General features: G+C 42.1%; 1 protein-coding gene across 1 annotated transcript in view; it reads right to left on the reverse strand.

The window, feature by feature from the left end:
* Positions 1-5642: 5642 nt before the first annotated feature.
* faf1 (Fas (TNFRSF6) associated factor 1) overlaps positions 5643-23121 on the reverse strand; it is a 57300-nt gene continuing 39821 nt past the window's right edge. Inside the window, exons 14-19 of the mRNA XM_053431045.1 lie at positions 21794-21930; positions 21588-21676; positions 18325-18405; positions 17496-17573; positions 13646-13861; positions 5643-6328 (exon numbers count right to left, since the gene is read on the reverse strand). Coding sequence (XP_053287020.1) covers positions 6245-6328; positions 13646-13861; positions 17496-17573; positions 18325-18405; positions 21588-21676; positions 21794-21930 — 685 coding nt within the window. The 3' untranslated portion in view covers positions 5643-6244. The remainder of the gene's footprint in view (positions 6329-13645; positions 13862-17495; positions 17574-18324; positions 18406-21587; positions 21677-21793; positions 21931-23121) is intronic.

Genomic DNA, 23121 nt, shown 5'->3' on the forward strand with positions numbered 1-23121 from the left:
CGTCTCTTGTGAAAAATAGTTCAAACAATAAAACTGCACAATAAACATAATGAGACGCCTGGCTCTGCTTTAACTTGCATGTATATAAGTTTATATAAATAAAAAGGACTATAGAACAAGTTTATAACAGCAAGTAATCAGCTCAGATTCATAATATTTCACTCTGGTTGAGTGCCTATATTTATTCCCCTGGATTAACAGTTGATTTATAAAATTATAGACTGTTATATTTCCTAAAGCCGCAAATTAACGTCTATTTCATTTATCATTGCAGCCTATACAGCTGTTTGCATGAAAACATCTCTCATGAATTAGGTGAAGAAGCAGTGAAAAAAGGCCCCGGAGCTACACGTCTTATCCTTTTAAGAATTTTAGAGCTATTTCAAAGACAGATTTATTTCTATAATCAGATTTGTAACATGGTTGCAAGGACTATGTGTTTTGTTTTTCCAGATAAGAATCAAAGTCTTCTCTGTGTCCATTGTGTGGTTAACAAACAGTAGTGTGAATGCAGGGAGACAGAGAGGCAGAGGTGACCCTCCCTTTGTGCACATCCAACAGTTTAAGCTGCATAGATTCTGTTTCTTTGGGCAGGGCCGGCGTCTGAGAAAGTAAACTCGGGGTGACCCTGTGGGTTAGGCCGGTCTGGGAGACGGGCTGAGGCTGAGCTGGGATCCAGGGAGCCAGCCGCAGCTCCGAGATCTCGGTGGGTCCCACTTCAAAAGGAGGGAGGAGAGATCGCTTGTGTCAGGAATTTAGTCCCCCCCCCACACCCCCTCACCGAGCCGGCTGCATTCTTGACCCCAGAGGAGCTGGTTAAACACCACGGACGCTTTGCCTCTTTTGTCGCCGGAGAATCAAGACAGCAACCTGATGCTGCCACCAGTGAATCTGTGGCCGGCAGAGTAAGCTCATTACCACACGAGACACCTTCTCGTCCCCCCCCCCCCCCCCCCCCCCAACCATCACTCCTGGGTCAGAGTCAAAGGGAGCTGCTGAACAGGCTGATTAAGACATCCCACCAAAGTTCAACTGACACGTCACAGCACGGCTGATGATACTGATGTTCAAACACACTGATAAATACACTGATGAACACACATAAGCTGTAGAGATATTCTAAGTTATTCTTTGTTGGAGTTTGTGGTGTGGAAGGAATATAAATAACAATATCTCATAGTAGATTCGTTTCTCAAATATTTTTTATTTGTTCATTATTTCTCTTCAAAGGTCCAAAGCAGTTTTCACACAGGCACACACACGTTGCAGGTTCAGTATCTCGCCCAAGGTCATTTCACTCAATCACACTGAACAGGGCAGACTGGGATCGAACCGTTGACCCTCTGGTTAATGGAGGATCCGCTCTACCTCCTGAGCCACAACAGCCCACATTCTTACATGAGAAAGAAAAGCAGCAAAACATCACATGTCAGAGATTATTTGGCTTTTTTATTCTGGGTATGACTTTTTTTATAATAACCTGATTGTCAAAATAGTTGCTGATTAACTTAACTTAACTTAACTGTAACTAAGTGTGGACAAACTGACTGACTAATGGTTGCGGCTCATAATTGCTCAGGTATAAGGGGCGACAGGAACATCACTATGTCTCATTGGCACTTCCGAGTCGATCAGCGTCATCAGCTGCGCAAAGAAACATGCCTGTGCACATTGAATAAAAAAATGAAAAAGCTGCCGTGATAGAAACTGTAATGTCACAGTTGAGTGGAGCTGCACTATGCACACGGGCAGGAGGAAGCCGACGCACTCTGACAGACGAGCGGAGGTGCACCTGTCTGTCTCTTTGCATAAACACACACCTGGTTCTTTACGCTCACTGAGCCCCTGCCCCGACCTCTCCCTCGCCCCGAGCTGCAGGTGTCTCCGCGGACGAATCCGTTTTCAGACCCGTGCAGATACCAGACGTCTACATAACACAAATATCATTCTGGGATATTTAACATTTGACCTTCAGAGCTACAACAAAGGTCAACATTATTCTCAAAGGAGATATTTCTTAATTACCCAGTTGTCTGACTGTGACTGGTCAAATTAAAACACTCCTCACTGACTTTCAAAATGATTCATGTTGTGAAGTTTTGGGGGTTGGAGTATTCAAGAGAAACATGCACATAGATGAGGATTAGACTGCAGTTCTTTCATTCCAACTTCAGGCAAGAACATTTCCTCACGAAAACGGAAACCGACTCACTGGGTTTCCACAGTTCTCAGCTTGTCCACTCCTCTGGTTTGAAGCAAATACAAAGCCTTGTTCAGCTTCAGTCTTTTTCTCAGTATCTTACACTCCACTCTTCATCGTAAGGGCCCTTATTACAGCTCCCTTCTGGGTCATGGTCCCCGGCCTTCACCATTTGAAAGACCTCCAGGTTAAAGGCCTGAATCGGATCTCCGGAGGCCCACAGCGCCCCCGGATCCTATCATCAGCATCGACATCTTTCTGTTCTGTTTGACAGATGTTTGCAAATATTCTCTGTGAGCCAATGAACAGTGAAATTTCACTTAAGGACATTTGAACTTTCTGTTACCTGCGGCTCACACGTCGGCTCGGTGCTCAGCCGAGGCCACGTCCACAGTGTCTCATGAGGCTGATCTCTCACAAGGCTGCTACACACCGACATCCTGGACTGGGTCAGTGGCAGGAAACTTTGATAAGAATAAGCCGACGTGAGCCTTTCATAGACCTCTCGGTATCTGTGTTTATATTTGAATATATGCAAAAATATGAAAATTCTTATCTTACAGAATAGTAAATGCAGGGAAGATGTGCAATTTTGTTCATAGTTAGCTTAAACATTTTTTTTCAAATCATACTTTTTGTATTAGCTTCAATGTTATTATTTAAAGCCATTTTAAGTTTATGGTTAAACAGTTTGATAATGACAAAAACACTTTTTTAGTATAAGTCGAATTTTATGGTTTATATAGCTGTATCTTTTTACTCCTTAATATCAGTTCCATACCGGCCAGGCTCTACATTTAAATATTTTGATGAAAATTCATTTTTGTCTTCACTGAGGTTCTTTCAAAAACCTTCACTGCCACGTTTAGGTTCGATTTCTCTTCACCGTTCATTTGAACACATTTGAAATAAGTAGTGACAAATGTCAATGATTGAAAAATCTTGGTGTTCTTGTCGGAAGCATTTGTCGAGTCTTGTTTATCATGTCGACATCTGACTACCTGAATAGTTTTGACTCAGCCGAGGCTCAAGAGGGTGTGTCACGCCATGTTTCTTTCTCAACCTTTCCCTCTGTGCCTTCAGCAACTTCTCTCCTGTCTGGTCAGACCTGGGGAAGTGCGGCTGGCTGAGCGCGTTAGGTCGACTCATTCCTCGCGTGAGAAACAAGACAGCAACTGCAGGAACCGACTAAAGTACACACTCGCACACCAGGAATCTTGTGTAACACACTCGCACAGGCAGCCCCAGTTGGTAAAAGTGTAACTTACGTAAGCAGATGGTTCAGAATGAACTTTGGAGGCATATATACACACAGTAAGATTCACCAGGTGATCGTCTGTTCAACCCAAAAGGATTAAGTTGAATCCTGCTGAATTCCCATTAGAAAACATCAGACTTAGTTTCCCTCCACTAATTTAGTCTTGATTAATCTAATTCAGCTTAAAAAGAAGATTTAAACCACTTAGGAACTCCACAGGGTTTTCACGTTTGTGGTTTTGTCAAATGTTTTGTTCACTATTAGTGTGACATTCACCTATTTAAGAGATCACAGATTTACAGTAATTTTGCAGAGACACACTGAATAATTTCACTGTATTAAATGTTTGCGATTAATTATAAATCGAAAATATTTTCTGACATTAACTTTGTTCTGTAAGTAGATATTTTTGGATCACAGCGGCGAGCAATGTTGTTAAAAAACTTTCATCAGCACATTATCTAGATTTTCATTTGATTTATTAAAAATAACTAAACAACAGCTGTCATCCTTAAAGTAATCTGCTGAAATGTCAAATCAGTATTTAGGATGTCAGCATTATTCCTATTTTATGAAATCCCCCAAAAACATGATAACCACTGTAAGGAAACTTTCTACCTTTGTTGAGTGAAAATTCCAATGTTACGATTTCCAGCATTAACACTGTGTCCCTGAACGCAGCAGCAGACACTTGAAAGAAGATGGGAGAATTCAAACCTCAAACTCTGACGGTCTCGTTCATAAATACTTTAAGTGTTTATGAAATCATTACATTTGCAGTACTTTGTTTTTTTCCCTTCAAAATTACTCGGCGACGTCTCTTCCTAACAGCACCTTGACACAACAGCAGCTAGAAGAAACTTCTGTCTGTCCTCCTCCTTCAAACTGACAAGTTCACGTTTAACACGAGACGTATTTCACTGAAATGTCTGGAACTCAAAGTATTACATGCATCTTCTCGCATCCTGCCAGGTCCACTGTCAACACTAAAAGAAAAAAATTAAATCTATTTTCATATTATTCAGGGCAATGTCCGAGTCCCCTCTCGTCCCATCACACTGCGTCTGGGTCGGCCCGGTCGGTCCAGGCCGCTGCACGTGACCCCGCCTGCCTGTAAGTTGTAAATTGATGAGGGAGTAGCAGTTGGTTGTGGCGCGTTGCTCTGCTGGGGTTCTCAAACTTTGCCTTTAGCTGACAGAGGAGCCCTGCTACAGATGGAGGGCTAAGCCTGCGTAAACTCTCCCCGATGAAGGCAGGAAATTAGCTGCGGTGAGGCTGATATTACCAGGTGGCACGGGAGTGAGAATATTCAATCATTTGTATGTATGCAAAAGGTCTGCCATGGCAACAGAGATGAGACGAGGCACAGCTAAACTTCGTTAAGTTTAAAAAAACTGAAACTGGCCCGTCGGAGCAGGACTGACACCCTGTGAGGAATCCATCGACGGTCATCAGATGATGTTTTGAACCTCTTGTTTCGTCTCCCACAGCTCAGACATGAGCTGATCGCCATGATGGGGTCTCTCCAGCTTATTAAAAAAATCGATATGAACCAAAAATTTGCAGAGTTTCATGATATATTGATTTAAAAGTTGATTATTTACTCTGGACTCCCTATTATAAAGATTTATATGTTTTTCATAACCAACCTTTACAAATGAGAATCTAAGTCAAACAGATTCCACCTTAAAATCCTTGGATTCAAAGACCTTTGTGCGAGTGTCGTAACATCTTTAAAACAGATTTGCGGGTGAGACAAGTGGATGTTCATATTCATATATTTTATATAATGTATATCAAACTAAAACTAATACAGCATCAAACTTAAAAAGGATCAAGAGGAAAAAAAAAAGAAAAGAAAAAAACCCTGAAAACTGAGCAATCCATTGGCTTGTGGAGCAGTGGATATTAAAACAAGGGGTAGGGGACACTTGGGGGCACAGCAGAGGCAACATCAGGTCTCCGGCGGCGGACATCAGGTGGCGGGGGGGTGCAAGGGAAAGGAAAGGGCCAAAGGAGAAGGAGTTGGGTGGGGGGGGGGGGGGGGGGGGGGGGGGGGAAGGGGGTAAGTACAGGTGGAGATGAGATTTCTGCAGGGCAACATCTTTTCTTGCTGTTAGTTCACTTTTTTAATACTTTTTTTATTTTATTTTTTAAATTTCAAACACAAAAACCATGTTCTAAAAAAAGCAGCCTTGGTGCGTTGAATGTGTAAAACGAAGGGGGGGCCAAGTCCTTGTTTTTTTTTGAGGGGGGCGGGGCGGGGGGGTTTCTTGTGTCTCTCAACAATGTTATTTTACTATATATGTGTGTGTGTGTGTGTGTGTGTGTGTGTGGTGAGAGAAAACCATGACTGCAGTCTGGAAGATGAATTTGTGTAGTGTGTCAAAGGAGTTGGGGGGGCGGGGGGAGAGAGAGAGAGAAAAAGAGAGAGAAAAAGAGAGAGAGTGAGAGATGTGGGGAGGGGGGTTAAGGTGAATATTTGGCTGTGTGCTTGTGATGATGTCTTTGCTCCTCTGTGCAACACGTGTACACCGGGTTATCGCGTAGCACGACCAGGCCGAGGGCAGGGAGGCTTACTTGCACTTGTGTGTCACTGGATGTGCATGACAGTGTATTTGTGTATGTGTCATCATTGTGTATTAGTGTGTGTGTGTGTGTGTGTGTACTGTAGGCCGAGACTGGGGGGAGAGAGGGTGGGGGTCATGCTCGGTGACTACTGTGTGTCCAGCCAGTTCATCAGTCAGTCAATGAGTGGGTCCTCTCAGTGGGCAGAGGGACAGTTCCTATTCTTTAGCCTCAAGGAAGAGCGTCTCCTGTGGAAACAACTTGGCCTCCAGCAGAGTTGAGCCTGGCTCCAGCTGGGTGATCTGAGAGGAGACAAAGGTAAAGTACAGGGACAACGTTAGACCGTCACAGAAGAAGAGGTTTGAGGCTCCAACCGCAACGGATGGTTCTCTCATTATCGATGAGTGTGACATGTTATTTTACTGTCAATTTCAAAACTCTTAATAAAATTAAGCAGAGAATTATTATATTCTCACATTTGAGAAGATGCAACCAGTAAATGTTCTGAATGCAGAGAGCACATACCTTCGCCGGGCACATTAACACCATATTGCATATTGAGATACATGTTCAGCAAACGGCTTTCATTACATGATCCATTCTCTGATACAGTGGTAAGGAGTATTAACTATAGTATTTACTGTAAAGTTACTGAATAAGCATTACATACGGGAAAAACTTCTCATAGGTAAAAGCTTTTTACACATGCCTGAATTTTTGACAGATATCTCGGCAGTGTTTCTTGAGAAATTCACAAAATTGACAAAGAAGACCTCCTATCACCCGATGATAAAGAGACTGAATAAAACATCCCTGAATCCACTGATTTATTTGGATCTGCTCCAAAATATAATGGGTCCGTCCTGCTAATGGATCGATTTAAAAACTATAGTTCAAGCAGCAGCGACTCTTGTAGACAACAGGTTATGGAAGATTCCACAGGAAAAAGCAAACGTTTTAGAGTCAGCTGAATCATATTTTTCTGAACTTTTTCAATTACATTTACAGATTTATTCCTGTTAGTGTGAACATGGGACGGAAAAACCAGACGGTGTAAGAGAGTGTGTATTATTCTAACATTGTTATAAAAACAACATATAGGCAGTAATCTGAGCAGCTGGAGCTTCATTTCCCTCAGAGGAACATCAGCTCTGTTTTCCTGAAGAGGCTCCGATCCAGAACAAACTGATGAAGGCTACAGGACAGGAGAGAGTTTGTTTGTGTGTGTGTGTTTGTGTATGTGTATTAAAAACTCTTCAGTGTGTGTGTGTGTGTGTGAGAGAGAGAGAGAGATAGCGAGAAAGAGAGAGACATTTCCGAGGACTAATAGTGACTGATTTCATCTGTGACACAGGTCAAACAGAAACATGGCTGATGGTGCAGAGGAGAGAAACATTGATCTGTTTTCAACACTCGGAACAGCAGCGATTGTCTAAGAGCAGAGGAATAATTCAGTACCACCCACAACGGAGCTGATTGAGTTAACCGACACGAAGGAGGTCTGACCTGCGTTTTTCTTCTTTTTTTATAAAACAGGACAATCTGACTCGCTCCCTGACACCAGGAACCCCTGTGGGCCTCTTAGCTTATGTGAGCTAATCACCGGCAGGGTTGTGTTACATCGGGCCAATCTAACACCTGGGCTGAATGGGCGAGGTGGTGTGACACCGAGATGTGTCCAGGGCTTATCTGGGGACTGCTGCGTCAACCCCTCTGATTAGGGATCCTATTCTAACCTCATGGTGGGATAATTAACCAGCTCGCTGTACCTGACATAGAAGGTCGGAGGGCAAGCCGGGCGCACTAAAGGTCGACCTCACAACAAGCGCAGTGAGAAGTCTGAACTCTGAACATGAAGCAAAACAACAGCTTCACCTACATTCTCCTTTTGTGTCTTATCAGTTTTTTTGGTGTCGGAACAATCGGGTATGAAAAGTGTAAATCTCGCTCGATACCCGAGACCTCTAATTTGAGATATTAGTATAATTTGAGCTTCTAAGGAAACATTTAAGAAATGTCCTCTGAACTTTGAACAATCAATAAATGGTAATAATAGTCCATGTTAGCTCCAGAAAAACTGTTATTTAGGAGAAAAGTGTGATACCCGCAAACATTTAAAATAATCAAAACAATCTACAAATAGAAGCTTGTGTTAGGGTGAAACAAGAGGGGGTTCAAAGACTGTGAGACAAGGGTGACAAAAAAAAAAATTGAATAAAGGAAAGGTGCGGAGGATAAATCAGCATCCGGCAAACTATCCAGCTCCCAAGGGTGTTTGGAAATGTCACCGCGCGTGCACTATGACTACACGTCTTCAACTGATCCTCATTTCAACGTGTCATTTAGACTCTTGACTTCCCAGCGGGGTCCTGGGGAGCCCCGTGCTGGCAGGGAGGGGCTGCCTCATCAACCTCATGCCCATCACCTAGTCAACTGCCTCATAGCACAGCAGGGAGCGAGACGCCATGAAGAGAGGCAAAATGGTGTGTGTGTTTTGATGAGTGTGTGTGTGTGTCAGTGTGTTTGCTGCAAACATATTCCATCCTGACGGTGGGGAAAACGACCAACGGGGCTGCTGGGTTCCTTTTCCCACCTCAGGAGCAACGCGTCGAAAATGGCTGCCATGCTAATGAACCCGACAGGCTGTTATGACACCCCAGCATCAGGTAGGAGTAAATGAGGCTTTGGGGTGGAGCAGGTGTGTGTATGTGGACGACATATAAGCGTGCGTGTGCTGTGACTGAAATTGGGACGAGAGTTTATGCTCGCCGTGCACCAGGGAGAGACGATGGAGGGAGAGCAGCATCTGACTCTGAAGAAGAAAGTAGGGAAACAAGATGCCACACTGACACAGGAGACGGGCGCCATCGGTGATTGTTTACATTGTTATCCAATTAACAGACCATAAGCATGGAGGCATCTGTCAACAAACAAAGCTGTTGTTTTTCCTCTGCTCTGCCTAAGCCATATTCTCTCCTCCTGTGCCTACACAGCCATGCATACATACATACATACATAAGACAGACACAATCTAGCTCTCTGCTTGCAGTTTGTCTTTAACCTTGAGTCAATATAATTTCCATCAGCCAATTTAGATCAAATCAATCAGCAGAATTAGGGAAGTGTCTAACTGATTTAGAAGATGAAATTCATTTCAAGAGATTTTCATCCGACGAAATAGCATTTGTGGAAAAAGAAAAGGTTTGCTGGTTAATTAAAAACACATAAATGAACAGAATAAAAACTGAATTGAACTGAAGCTCGGCGCCAAAAAAACTCGGCCCTTATTTATGTCGACACCGCGTCACGAACCCAACTCGGGGTCGGCCTCCATCTTGAGAGGAGAGAGAAAACAATGAGGAGAGGCAGTAATTTTAAAATTGGAATGAATAAAAAAGACAGACGGCGCTTCTCAGCAATCTTAAATAATTTATCTTTTTCTATTTATGAAAAATTGTACGACATAAAATAATCAGCCTTGTGTGTTTGCCGTTATAAAATTTCCTCACGGTTAAAAAAACACACCATTAGCACTTAAGATGAAGTCTGAGAATTAATACCACAATTGTAAAGCCACTTGATTCAAATGAATAAAACACACTGATATAACAGAGGCGACACTGAGCAACGCTCGGCCGTGAAAGAAAAGAAAGGGAAAATAAACACAGGGCCCTCGAGATGTCCGCTTCCAATATAATCAAACGTGCAGCTGAAATAACGCATTTTTAATGAAGCCATTACAGGCCCTACTATGTTAATTAAAACCAAATAACTTGTCTGTTTTAAACTAGTGTTGTCAAGTGTTTATTTGGCCAATTACAAAAGCAGTGGGAGATCATTATCTGCTGCCAGGAGCGTTGACAGCACGTAGCGCCGGGGCGTGAACAGAACAGAAAAGAACAGAGCCGAATACGGTACTTCAAAGACAGAAAGGCACCGCACAGCTTTGAGGAGAGGAGGTGGGGGGGCGGAGGGAGGAAAGGAAGGGGAAAAAACAGAAAAATGGGGAACGGAGAGGAAAAGTAAATGAGAGAGCAAGTGAAGTGAGAGAAACTAAAGAGAGGGTAGTTTATGCTTAAATATATTTAAATGTGGTGTAAGTGGAGAAAAAATGAGGATGCACAAAGACTGTGCAACAAAAAGAAAGTATAAGTGGAAGGGACGGGTACTGTGTAAGCAGGGAGGTGCAGAGGCAGCAAGAGACGGAAAGAGGAGGGAAAAAGGAGACAGAGGGAGGGAAAGCTGCAGGGAAGAGGGCTGAGGGTGAGGAGGGGGCTGGGACCCTCAGGGGAAAAACTCAAACAAGCAGCTTTTAACATTGAAAGATTCAAAGCTCTGAATATGTTTTAAGTCATTTAAAAAATCATTCCTTTGATTGATCATCTGTGAAAAGTCCACTCTTGAGGGAAAGTTTCACATTTCTAGCTCCAACTTGTGTAAGTTGCTTCGAAACTGGTTTCACAAAACCCTGCTTGTACGTACAGGTGTTCAAATTCAAGACTTCAGCAGAGTAGATTGTAAAAAAAAAGCCTCCTGGTGTCAAACTGTGCACATACAAAGAAATCCGACCAACAAAAAAAACTCTTTTGCTGGATGCTGGATCAACAAGACATCACAAAATGTTAGAAAAGATACGCACACTTGATGCTGCCATTTAACAATGACATTTTCACTGAAGCTTTTTCTCTTGATAATGATTCTAGATTTGTCTCTTTACATCCCCCTGATAGAAGATCCATGGTGTTACGGACTCTCCCCATAGAACAGATAATTAGACAGAGACACCTCTAATATTTAGTAAATATTTCAGCTATTTAGCCAGAACCTGTTATGGAATACCAACTATTGATGTGACATGAATTTGCAATTTTTTTTACGATATCTAGGATGTAATCTTTGTTACTGAAACAGCTAAAATAAGCAAAAAAAAATGTTGAGTGCAGGGAGACTTCAACCGAGTGAGACACTGGTCTGTGTACGTGGCCTAAGACGAATCCAGCTTCAGAGATGAAGTGTGGGGTCACACATCTTTGTGAAGGAGTGGGTTTATCATTAGAACCGTCCTCTGAAAGAAACTGCTTTCAAAATAAACTACCTTCCCTCTTCCTGTGAAAACTACTTGTCAGATAGTGGGAGAAGAAAAGCAAAACACGCCAGTGCAACAGATGTAAAATCTATTTCGGCTTCTTCTGTGCCACTGTTTATTTTTGTTGCATCTCAGGTTTTGTCTAAGAATCAATTTTGCATCTCGCTCGCGGAGCTGGAAGAAGGATTAAGCGAAGGTGAAATAGAGTACAGTATCACTGTAAAGGGAAAATAATACGCCGGGTTGACAGTGTTTGGGTGTCTACGAGCAGCCGGGCAGGAAGAGCCCATTGCCGATTATTATAACGGCAGTCTAAACATTTTCACCGCGAGCTGAAGGAAGAAGAAGACCCTCAGGCCTTCGAGCGGTGGTTTGAGCGTGACATGTTTCAGAGAGAAAGGAGGACATTCTTGAATGAAAAGCTGAAAACTGAAACACTAGACGCCCTCCCCCCCCCTCCTCAAAGTCGCTGACAATCATAGAAACGGAGAAAGGGTTAGTTCCCTGAGCACGGCTAAGCCTAGTACAAATGATGCCAGTGTAAGGCCTGCTGTAGTGCTGAAGAGATAAGCCACTGATACCAAATGTTGAGGAAACGACGGAGTCCAAATTTTAGAGACTAATCGACACTTATTGGCTAAACTACAGGAAGGTGGGGAACGGCACAAATCACAAATAGGAGAACTGCTTCTGATATTTTACCTTTAATGAGAATTAACTCATGTTTCCAGATGTACAGATTCACAATGCCTTCGTTTTTTCCTGGTTAATAATGTTGTAGTTTTAGACCAGAGTATTTTAATAAACTTCACGTGATGTTCTCAGGCTGGATTGTGAAGATCCACTAATCTGTGTTCCTGCTGAACCAGTAGGAATGAAATAAAGCGGGCTGACGAGGAGGGAAATCACAAAAGAAAGAGTGACACTCCACAAAGCCACAGAAAACTCGAAAAGGGAAAGAAGGTTTCAACAGTTGTGCAGTATTACAAATGCAATAGTGGTCTATCCTCTATCCTCTGATCCTGGCAGAGCAACAGTGAGAGCGTCTGGACGGGATGGAGGCTTTCTATGCTCCCTCTCTTTTAATTACAACACAGAGCTGGGGGATTAGACAGGGGCCTGTGTTCACAGCCTCATACTGGCACTTCCATTGAGCTGCTTCACTTCTCTCTTCCCCCCAAATCTCTCGCCTTTCTGTTTTCTGGAATTATCTCCCATCATCTTCTTTTTTAATATCTTCTCCACTTGTCTTCTCTATCCTTTTCTCTTTCAGACTGTTTCTCTGATTAAATCTTATCTTTGTTTAAGCTTCTGTCTTCTCTGTTCTCTTTTCCACAATAGTTCTGAAGTCGCCATCCTTCTTCCCTCTCCTCTCCTCCTCTAATCCTCCCATCCTGTTTTTGCTGGAATTTCATCTGCGATGCAGACACATCTTTATCTCTGTCTCAAACACATGTTTACTCTTGATTATAAAGAGACAACTGTGAATCCTTTAAGTGACAAAGTTGTGAGCGGGGCATTTGTTTGCTTGAAAATATTTGTGCATGTGTTGAAGTGTGTGATTGTGACGAAATGAAGAGTGTGAGCTACGTGTTAATGTGTGTGTTAGTTTGAGGTGTTTGTGCCCCAGCGGTCTCTACAGACTGCGATGGCACACTGCCTGGGCAAGCCTACACACACACACACACACACACACACACACCACTATACAACCACCAGCACCCACTCCTCCACATGCACTCTGCTCTTGATTAATGGAAATCCCATTTTTGTTTCCAGCAGCATGGCTAATTAAACTGGTAGTTAAAACAGTCCTCATTAGCTCGTTACCACCGAGTGTGCCGACCAACCCTCAAATGACGGGCTGTAGCTGAGTGAGTGCTGCTGCGCGTCAGCTGAAGAGCCACAGAGAATACTACTGTCAGTGCTGACAACTGTATCCTCACACAGTCACAGTGTACTGTATTCACAACGGACTGATTCCTAATTAATATTCACTGAATATTACGTGTGCGCAGGTGGATGGATCAAAAGGCGGCTTAACTTGCCCCATCACAGGTACGAGTAAACAAAGGCAGTGATCCTCAGGGGCTGCTGTAGCGCACGAACACGGCAAACAAGACTGATGAAAAGGCAAGAAAAACTCAATCGCCAAATCGCGCGACATATCGTCTTAACTGTTGTCTCTGCTTGTCTCCACTCACAGCTGCCACCTGAGTTGCAGCACAGGCCCATTTACAGCTACAGGCCAATTACAGCTGTGGATCTCTCCAGCAGAGACTTTATAACCTGCCGCTGCTCCTCTCTGCCAAGGATGAGTTTAGAGCTTGTGTGTGGGGGCAGAGAACTGTTATGAAGGTGAGCACAAAATGAACAACTGGATAATTCAACTCCCATCTTGGTTAAAAAAAACTAATAAAAAAACCCTCAAAGATTATTTGTTGGTCTTTGCAGCGTTTTCACTGCTGGTATGAATATATATGAGCATAAGAGGGTGATTTTGGGGCCCGTGTGCATCTGATATTCCACTTACATTTCTACGAGGGAAGGTGGTGAGGAGCTTGAACTCATCGAAGGGAAACCCCTTGGACGCGACAAAGTCAAAAAGGACCTGGAGCCGACAGCTGCCCAGGAAACGCCTTTCCAGAAACTCGCCGCTTGGTGTGCGAATTCGCAGTTTGCTGATTTGCTCTCCAGACTCATCGACGGGCTCTGGCGGTAGCGTCTTCTCCAATGACAAGCGGATTGCCTGGAAGAAAGGGTGGGACAAATCCAGTATAGTGGTCAGTACAGCAGATTGATAATTTTGGATACTCATTACTGTTAATAACATAATTATTATCTCACTCGAGTTGGGCAGATTTCTATTATGTTCATCACAAGAAATCTGTTGAAATTCCTCCAATTGTCGGAGTGGTGTTTTTTCACTTCACAACATGATCCATATTCTAGTCACTGCATAGTAACAATACACAACAGAAAAAATGCTCTATACATAGAGCCTCTCATTGTAGACTGAATGTTTACATACAGGTGCCAGTGAGGTGCAGCTGTCATCACTGGAGCTGCAGTACTTTTTGTTAAAGCCTATTTCCAATACAAAAGTTCTTAATAGTTTTTTAATCTTTTGTTCACAGGAGACTATGAATAATAATGTGATATATACCTTAAATTAATAACATTTAGATTAATCAAATTAATAAATGATAAATTAGTTAATTCATTTCAATAAAATATTTTTAATGTAGCCTTTTTATTAATTGAGTAATAGAAATTAAATGGAATAAATGATAATCAAACAAATAATATTAGTGAGACATTGATGAAAACAATAACAAATTCCAACTTAATAAATATATTATTCTAATTCAGCTTTACACAACAGCACCTCTCTACAACCCATTTCTCTGTGTTGGTTTTACATCACATTTGTTCCCTATAATAGACACATTAGAATAAAACTAAATGGATTAGTGCAGGAGAGGAGAGAAGCCAGGAAGCTTATACACAGTCCTCCCCAATGCAAGAAAAAAAGAATCAAGAGATTTGGTGAAGTGTTATTATAAAAACGAAGCCCCGTCTCTCTCTCTCTCTTGTTTATAGAAAATTTAAACCAAAGACTCGACGGTTACACTGGCAGCGATGAAGATGATGACACACTATCCAAATAAGTACGAAGGAGAAGCCAACGAGTTGCTCCCAGAGTTTGATTGCAGCACTGTTGCCTCGCGTTAATTAAAGCAACTTCGTGTCCAGAGAATATTATTAAATTAGTTGTCCTGCGTCTCACCCTGTTCCCTGAAGCCTGGTGTCACCCAGAAGGTTGCCAAGTAGCATTTCAATACGTTAAAAACAGCCAAGTGTGCTCCTCACTCTCTTTCTCATGCTGCCTTATACTGCTGCTCAGTGAGGGGGAATCTGAGACGGAACCTGCTGATTATCTCAGATACATTCTAGTCTTGTATCATAAGAGCTAATACATTATCTTACGGACCCTAAAATTGGTTATAGTGTTTACACCCAATCATGAGGGTGCTTTACGTGGCACAAAGACAACCATCAACTGTCATCCAACACAGAAAAGCTAATCAGCTCTCCTGTGTTCTGAAAATCCGAGCCTCAGCGACTCCCCCGAGCCTTTCCTCCTCGCTCTGCTCCTGCCCCTCGCCTCCTCCTCCCCCCAGCTTGTTGTTCCTGTTTGGCCAGCCTGGGAGCATATGCTGTGACAACACGCCCCGGCTTTATTTACACACCATAATGCAATTATATTTCATAAGAGTGTACAACAGTAGCTCATTAGCAGCTTCGGGTGTTGGGGTGGGCAGGGTAGGGCGCGTGCCACTCCGCCATCAGCTCCCTCAGGTGTAAGAGCTGATGCTGACTTGAGTTAAAGGCACCCCCAGGGACAAAGTCATGCGCACACACAAACACACACATACACACACATAACAGGAAGGAGTGTGTGGGGTGGTGGACCTATAAATGCAGACGGACTGTTAACCACAGACGCCAGCATATACACCCACACAAGTGAGAGGTAGCGTCCCTAAAGAAACAACAGGACACACGTCTTGTTGAGCCCTGGGGCCCGGCTGCTCCGCGCAAACAATCAGATGCATCTATCCGTCCATTTATCTGCCTCTCCGGCTCCACGCCACTAACCACAGAAAGCAAACAGATGATGGGGACGGGTTGGGGGGAGGAGATGCACCTGACAGTCACACAACTGTATGCTAAGACCCCCCTGAAGGAGGTAAATAGTAAAGTCAACCCACACAGGTACATGAAACACACGCGCACCCCACCCACCGCCGCTCGTCTCTGCACAAAGGCGCAAATTCACAGAGAACTCGTTCCCTCTAGCATTGTTTTCTCTCTGGTGGCAACTAGTGTTTGGTTGTCTGTAGTTTTCTTTTCTTTTTTTTTCAATCACTACCAGCTTACTACCTCAAAGGGAAACTATAAACAACAAATAAGTATTATGATAGGTTTAAAACAGATGCATTGTGTTGAAGTTTTCAGATTCAGTCCAACAATTGGGATTGGATACTTAAAAACGTTAAATTAAAGCAACAAAATGTCTGTGGCCTTTAAATGGATCTGTCGGCTTGTCACAAGTGAATTTGTCCAAAATAAAAAAAACTATGTAATAGAAAAGATGGATTAAAAAGGCAGTATACTTTTAAATGTTTTGATGGAAGAGCTGCAGTTTAATCTCATAATAATATCACACATTATCAGGTTTCTACCTCGTGCAAATAAAGATAAACAGATTCAAGCAGTAAATATTAATTGTAATTTTTTTGGGATGCCTATATGGATTATATTATTTAGCTATTTAATGCCTTTATTGTGATGCACCAAAATGTATATCAAAAACAATAATCAAAACAGAAATAGTTTCCTTTGATTTTCTGTCTGTATCTATGAACCAGTGGAAATACTTGTGTACACAGGTAAAGTTGTATTCACGTCCTGTTTCAAGTTTAAAAAACTCCAGTTGCTATTGTGCTATATTAATGAATATCCCAGCAGATGACACCATAGAAACGATGGTTCTTGGGCGGAGAAAACTGATATAAGTAGGCCATGGTGGCCTTTCTTCAGTGGAATAAACCAGCGTGCACACAGTTTGGTTAATGGACAACAGTGATATAATTAAGACGGCCCCTGGTCCGAGACTCTTTTGTTGTTGTTTAACGGAAAAGAGACAAATCACCTGAGTGAGCCGGGTCACCCAATACCTCTCAGTGCCTGAGGCTCTGTGCTGTTGAGTAAACAACCATCAGCCAGGACTACACTGTATTAATATAGACTGTATATCAACAATGGTGCTGTCCACACAGACGATTATTGTTTTCCTGCATGCGTGACAGTGTGTCAGTCTGTGTGTGTGTGTGTGTGTGTCTGTGTTCACCCCCTCTTCCCACACAATAGTTGTTTTCCAGTTAATGTGTGTGTTTGCTTGGGTTGTGCACGTTGTGTACTTGAACTGCCTCAGTCTTTTGTTTGGCTAGGTTTCAATATGCGAATACGTGCTATACCAATGTACAGCAGTTAAATAGAACAATAACTGTGTGTATGTCAGGTGACACTGGCAGGGATGGGCCTCACTGTAATTAGGATATTTCATTCTTGTTCGATGGCTGTGAGCCTGTTCATCCACTCTGCACATGCTCCACTGACTGGCAGGCTGCACCAAAACCATGATCTAATTGACTCATTATTGTGAAGTGACAGCAAGGCGGATAAATAATGACAGAACGATGGCACATCCACTGTGCGCTGGCAAAAATTAATCAGCCTGAGCCACTGATCACGATGTAAAATTGATATGACAAATTTGAAAACTGTGAGTGTGATGTGTGTGGCTGTGTTCTCACCTCCTTCTCATCCTCCTCCTCCTTTCTCATCTGTTCCAGACGAACTTGCTCAGCCTCTTCTCGTTCTTGGGCTTCTCTCTAAAAATAACAGCAGAACCAGAATCAAACCAAGAAGAGGCTGATGACTGCTGCTTTGGTGCCCAAAGGTATTACCTTCGCTTTGATGACTTGTTGTGGACAATTAACCAATTAACCGGATTTTTTATGAATTACAGTTTTAAGTACTGAACAGCTGATAATCAAAGTGGGATTCAAACTACCCCTCCATTTTCACTGTGTCAGGACAACTGCAAATGAAAGCTAAAACAAGCAGCTTTGTAAATACACAAATAATGGTCTTAGATTTTGAATCAATATGATTTTGGCACTCAATGGCATTAAATCCAGAAGTAATGACAGAATGGCGCTCTAACCTCTGCCAAAGCCAAACAGTCCCCTTATGATGCACTTTTACATTCGCTAGACATGCAAGATATTTCATTAAGATCTATGAATTCTGTGAGAAATCAATGGAAATTCCACTAAACCTCGTTGTTGGAGGCAACAACAGCTAACTCAGAGCCTGATGCTTAAATATGATATAACCTAAAATTACAGGAAAAGTATATTTTTTTGTTAAACCCCAAAGTTCTTGTTGAACTTAGATTGTGTACATATGCCATTAAATATACTGAATCTAATCTAATTCAAGAGCACAGAAATACTGTCAACTTTTGGTTTTACATGAACATTTGCATTACCGGGAGCTGTAAGAGATGTTGGGAAACGAAGATATTATTTAAAAACACTTATTCGGACAGATAATCATCTTTGTTATTTTTTAAAGTACCTTCTTGCGGTCTGCCTCTAAAGACAGTTGGTAGGCCTCATCCTGCTCCCTCTTCACCATCTCTCTCGCCTCGCGCTCGTCCTGAGTGGAGGGAGGAGAAAAAAAAGAAAGTGGGTCCATTAACTAACAAGATAATAAAGGATATACATTGGTACAAAACATCTAAGCTGAGGTGATGGGTGTGGGAGCCAAAAAGAACCCAGCAAAGGAAAATGCAGCATGGAGCGTGTGGTTACGTACAAACACCAGGTATGAAAGAGTAGCACCAGAGGGGAATTCATTGTGACCGGGCGGTCATTTACCAGACCACAAGCCTCTTTTATGTTTCCTCATCTCAGTTTCACCGTCCCTTTCTCTCTCATTCACTCTGCCTCTCTCTTCCTGTTTGTACAGAGGGACGGGGACAGGCGGCCTTTCTCTCTCTACCTGCTGTGGCTACAAAGTGTTTTATAAAGACTGGGGACCAAATACAAGTGGCCATTGTGCTAACAGTGCACAGCCATTACTTTTCTATTTTCTGAGGGCCCATGCTGTGTGCCAGTCCGGATATGGCAAAGGAAGCTTATTGTGATGATCAGTGGACTAGTGTGCGGCTAAGCAGTGGCTAAGCAAAAGAACAGTGTGTATTGTTGCATTCAAAAGTAAAAATGCAAAGGATACATTTGGGCTTTTGGTCTGCATAATGGACGAACATTGAAAGGAAACTGTAAAAGAATGGCGGACGTGGACAAAAGGATCAAAAGTGGCGCCCTTCAATGGACTGGCCCAGAGTCACGCAAACAAGCTGCACAGAAACTTATATATTACTCATTTTTCCCTGATGAAAAATCCTTTTCTGCAACAGAAGCATGCAGCATATTATAAATCTACCATGGAGCTTCTCAATAGACAGCAGTTTTAAAGACCTCATCATGCAGGAAAAAAGGACACAGATTTTCCACTTCTGTATCTTGGCGACTGATAGAGGTGGTGAGACGTACGGTCATCAGCTCATACAGGTAAGCTGTAATTTCAGAGGGTCAGAAGTAAGAAATTAATTCAAGGTTTGTTCACAAACAACAAATAGTGTTCAGAGTTGTGTTTAAATTTAGGAATCAATGGTTTTCAGGGTTGAGCATCCTGGCATTCAGTCAGTAAGGTCACAAGTTCTGGGCTGCATTTGACATCGGCACAGGGGTCAGTGAGTACTTTAGTGGACATGGGTGGACGTACCTCAAAGGGACCAACTATGAATTCGCCTTCAGAGCTATTATTACCTGAAGCGAATTTTATATGTTAATATTTCATTTTGGGCACAACTATCGCTCAGTGTCTCGCTATCACTTTACATTCAGGTGAGACCTCCTTACTGTGGACTGTGCCTGCTCCCTGATGCAGGTTAATGTATGTTTGGTGCCCTTGACTGAGGTGCTAGCTTCAACACCACAACATGTCTCATTCACAGTATTTTCCTAAAACCAGCTGTTCCCAAAAAGGGACATGGGCCAGTTTAGGCAATTCTTCACGTGAAATGAAAGTCAAATATCCTGGGAATGGCCCTAGACGCTGACAGATACAAACCACAAAACCTGCTGTGAGTAGTCAGTAGGTTAGTTAGTACTAAGCTATAACACAGACAACCATTGGAATGACTGGCGAGTCAGTGACGGTTGGTTGAAGACACAATGTGGCCGTCCAGCTGCTCCGTTTCCAGACAGACACAAAAGTCAGTGTCAAAGTGGAATGTCTGGGTTGGGTGGGAGTCTGCGTTTTGTGTCTGACTTCGCCTTTGAAGAGGTGATGGAGGTGGAAGAAAGGAGAAGAGAAAGAAGAGAGAGGGAAGGGAGCATGGAAAGGAAGGAAATTCTCCAACTTTCGAGAGTTGTTGTAACATTGTAACAACTCACGATGGGATTATTGCAGTGTCAAGGTTGAGTTTAATAATCATGAATCCCTTTGAACTTTATGCTTTCATTGTCATTTCTTGGTCCTTATCCCACTTTATCCCACAGGGACTCAAATGATACCCAGTCTCAAATCTGAACCTACAGCCAGCTTCATGACTCACACAGTCTGACCTGAAACATGCACATAACCATACCCTAAATACTTCTCGTTTCTTCCTCTCATTACTGATTATTTCATGTGACAAGAGCAGTGAATCCAAAACAATGCTAGAGAACTGTAGCAATAATAACAACATTGAGACAATAACTGTCACTCAATGGTGAGTAACCAACTGAGGATGTTTAACCCCCAAGGTGTGTGAGTGTATGAGTGACTAAGATTAATTACTTAACAAGTGTTCCCATAACTGAGATGCTATGACTCTCACATCAGTATTGTTTAAGAGGTCATTTGGTTGACTGATTGTAAAGTGCCTAATACGGTGTGACATCTGTCATCTACAGATACAGTGGTCATACAGAGGTCATACAGAGGTCATACAGAGGTCATACAGAGGTCAAAGAGGACATGGTGACCTCTTTGATTCTTATTCTGAGGAGGCTGTTTATTATACACCAAGTTAAATCCCTAAATCTTTGACCTACAGTTATTTAAATTATAACAAAGAAAGAGAACATTGTTGTATTATGTGAACACAGATAGAAAACCTGCCTGTACAAAAGTGCTTATTGTGTCGTACACCCTCTTGTGTGTTGTGCTGGGTATACACATGGGTAAGGGGTTTAGGTGAAAGACTTTGACAGTGTTGAGAGCTGTCTGTGATTCTGGCCCACATTCATGTCCATGTCATGAAACACCATCACCACCCTTCGCTCAGTATTTTTGGGAGGATGTATCCTTCAGTGGTGTTTGTTCACTTTCTGTTGGAGTCAAAGAGGCAGTCGACAGACATAGAGCAGACCTGTGTTACCTTTTCACAGCAGTGAATAGGAAACTTGTACCTTTTCAAAATCAAAGACTGTAGTACGCACAGTGAACTACAGATAAATGCAAAAGAGGTGGAGTGATTAAGTACTCTGCTTGTCATTACACGTGTGACCCAGTCTAACAATGTAGTCTGATCTGTTCCAACATGTTGTTTTATTACTTAAGCAGAATGTTAAGGACTGGCTCAACTGACTGCAGCTTCAGTCATCAAGCTGAGGATAGATTGAGTTGTTACTATTTGTCTTCTTGTGTCCAAAACTAAACCTATCCTAAACCGCAGGAATAAATTACATTTTTTTTTAAGAGATCCTATTTAAGTCATTCAAAACAAATGTCTACATCTTGAAGAATCACATTTGTATTTGGCTGTCAACAATTTCAGACTTCACCTCATCTTTGATGTCCTCTTGCTGTTGTGCTGTGAAGATCTCCATTGCTCCCATCAACCTCATCATCAGCTCGTCCACTGTCGTATTACCTAAAGATAACAAATTATAAATCACAGTCTACGAGTGTAATTTTATCTTTTTGTTACAATAATTACAGACAAATATATCTATACATATTGACAGACTTTTTATAAAGTAGGAATTACCTTGAATAACATTTAGAACTTCATTGGACGTTCGTTTTCCCATTACTACCAGGAGCAGGGGGAACTGGTCTGTCTTGTATGTCCGTATAGTTTGTGTCACCACACTTCCAAAGTGCCTTGTGCACATGGTGAGTAGTCTGGAAGAATAAGAAATCCATTTAAAATATAAAATATTTTTTTAATTCACCTGAATTCTGTTGTAGAAGCGAACATATATTTGACAGCTTGCAATTAAAAAAATATAAATATAATATATTTATAATATAAATATATAATATATAATATAAATATAATACAGAAAATAAAAGATATTCATACAAATATGTTAACACACTTCAAAGACACATTCATATTTTTTTGGACGACGTATGGAAATGATCGTCATCTTTTCAGCAGAAAAGAGAAATATACACAACTTGTGGCGTTGGACTTATAAACCAATATCTCCTTCTTATCCAATTCCATCAGAGTGACATGCTATCTCAATTGGAACCCCAGATGAATTAGTATTCCTCACCAGACACCCAGATTTGATAGGGCAAGAGAGGATTTCTTATTCCATTACAAAGACAGAACTTTTTAAATTAACATTTCAGAGAGGGAAAAGGGTAGCAGGCAGCCGGGGCACTGCCAAGCTCCCTGTAAATGTCATAATATTAATGAATTGCTATAGACTGAATGCAAATATAGATTAGCTTTTTCTCACGCCTTTTAATAAGATCTACTTTAATAACTGGCTGGTAAAATAGAGAGGTAATGGAATGGATTGAGGGACAGCAGGTCAGAGGAAGAAGATAGATGGAAGGGATGCTATCTGAGAGAGGGGGTGGTGTAACTCATTAAAACACGTGGCCAAAACCGCAGCAGCTACTTTCAGACTTTTCAAACTGTGAAATTGCGTATTTGAGCTCTTTGTGGTACTTTTTAAAGTTATAATTACACTGGTAGAGACGAAAATAGGTGGATGGTAGACTGAAAGATTGTGAAAACAGGGGAAAGGACTGCACCTGAACAGAATTTAAGATGCTGTAGAAATATGATTCAAACTTCTCCGAATGTTGAACACTGAATGACCCACGTCTTGCAATGAAAAACTTGGGTACCCTAAATCCTACCGATCATTCTGTCCTGACATTTGTCCCCGTTCAGACCTTGACCGAGGCCGACCATAACAATAGCCCACAGGGAAACTCTAACCTGTAATGAAAGGCCACGGAACAATGGGTACCAACTTAAAGGGTAACCCGATCCTAAATCTCCCATCAAGCACAAACCGACCCGCTTTAGTTTCAAACTCAAAATAAAGGAAGTCACTCCACCATAGTAAA

This window comes from Pleuronectes platessa, chromosome 9, assembly GCF_947347685.1.
Source record: "Pleuronectes platessa chromosome 9, fPlePla1.1, whole genome shotgun sequence".
NCBI classification, from domain to species: domain Eukaryota; kingdom Metazoa; phylum Chordata; class Actinopteri; order Pleuronectiformes; family Pleuronectidae; genus Pleuronectes; species Pleuronectes platessa.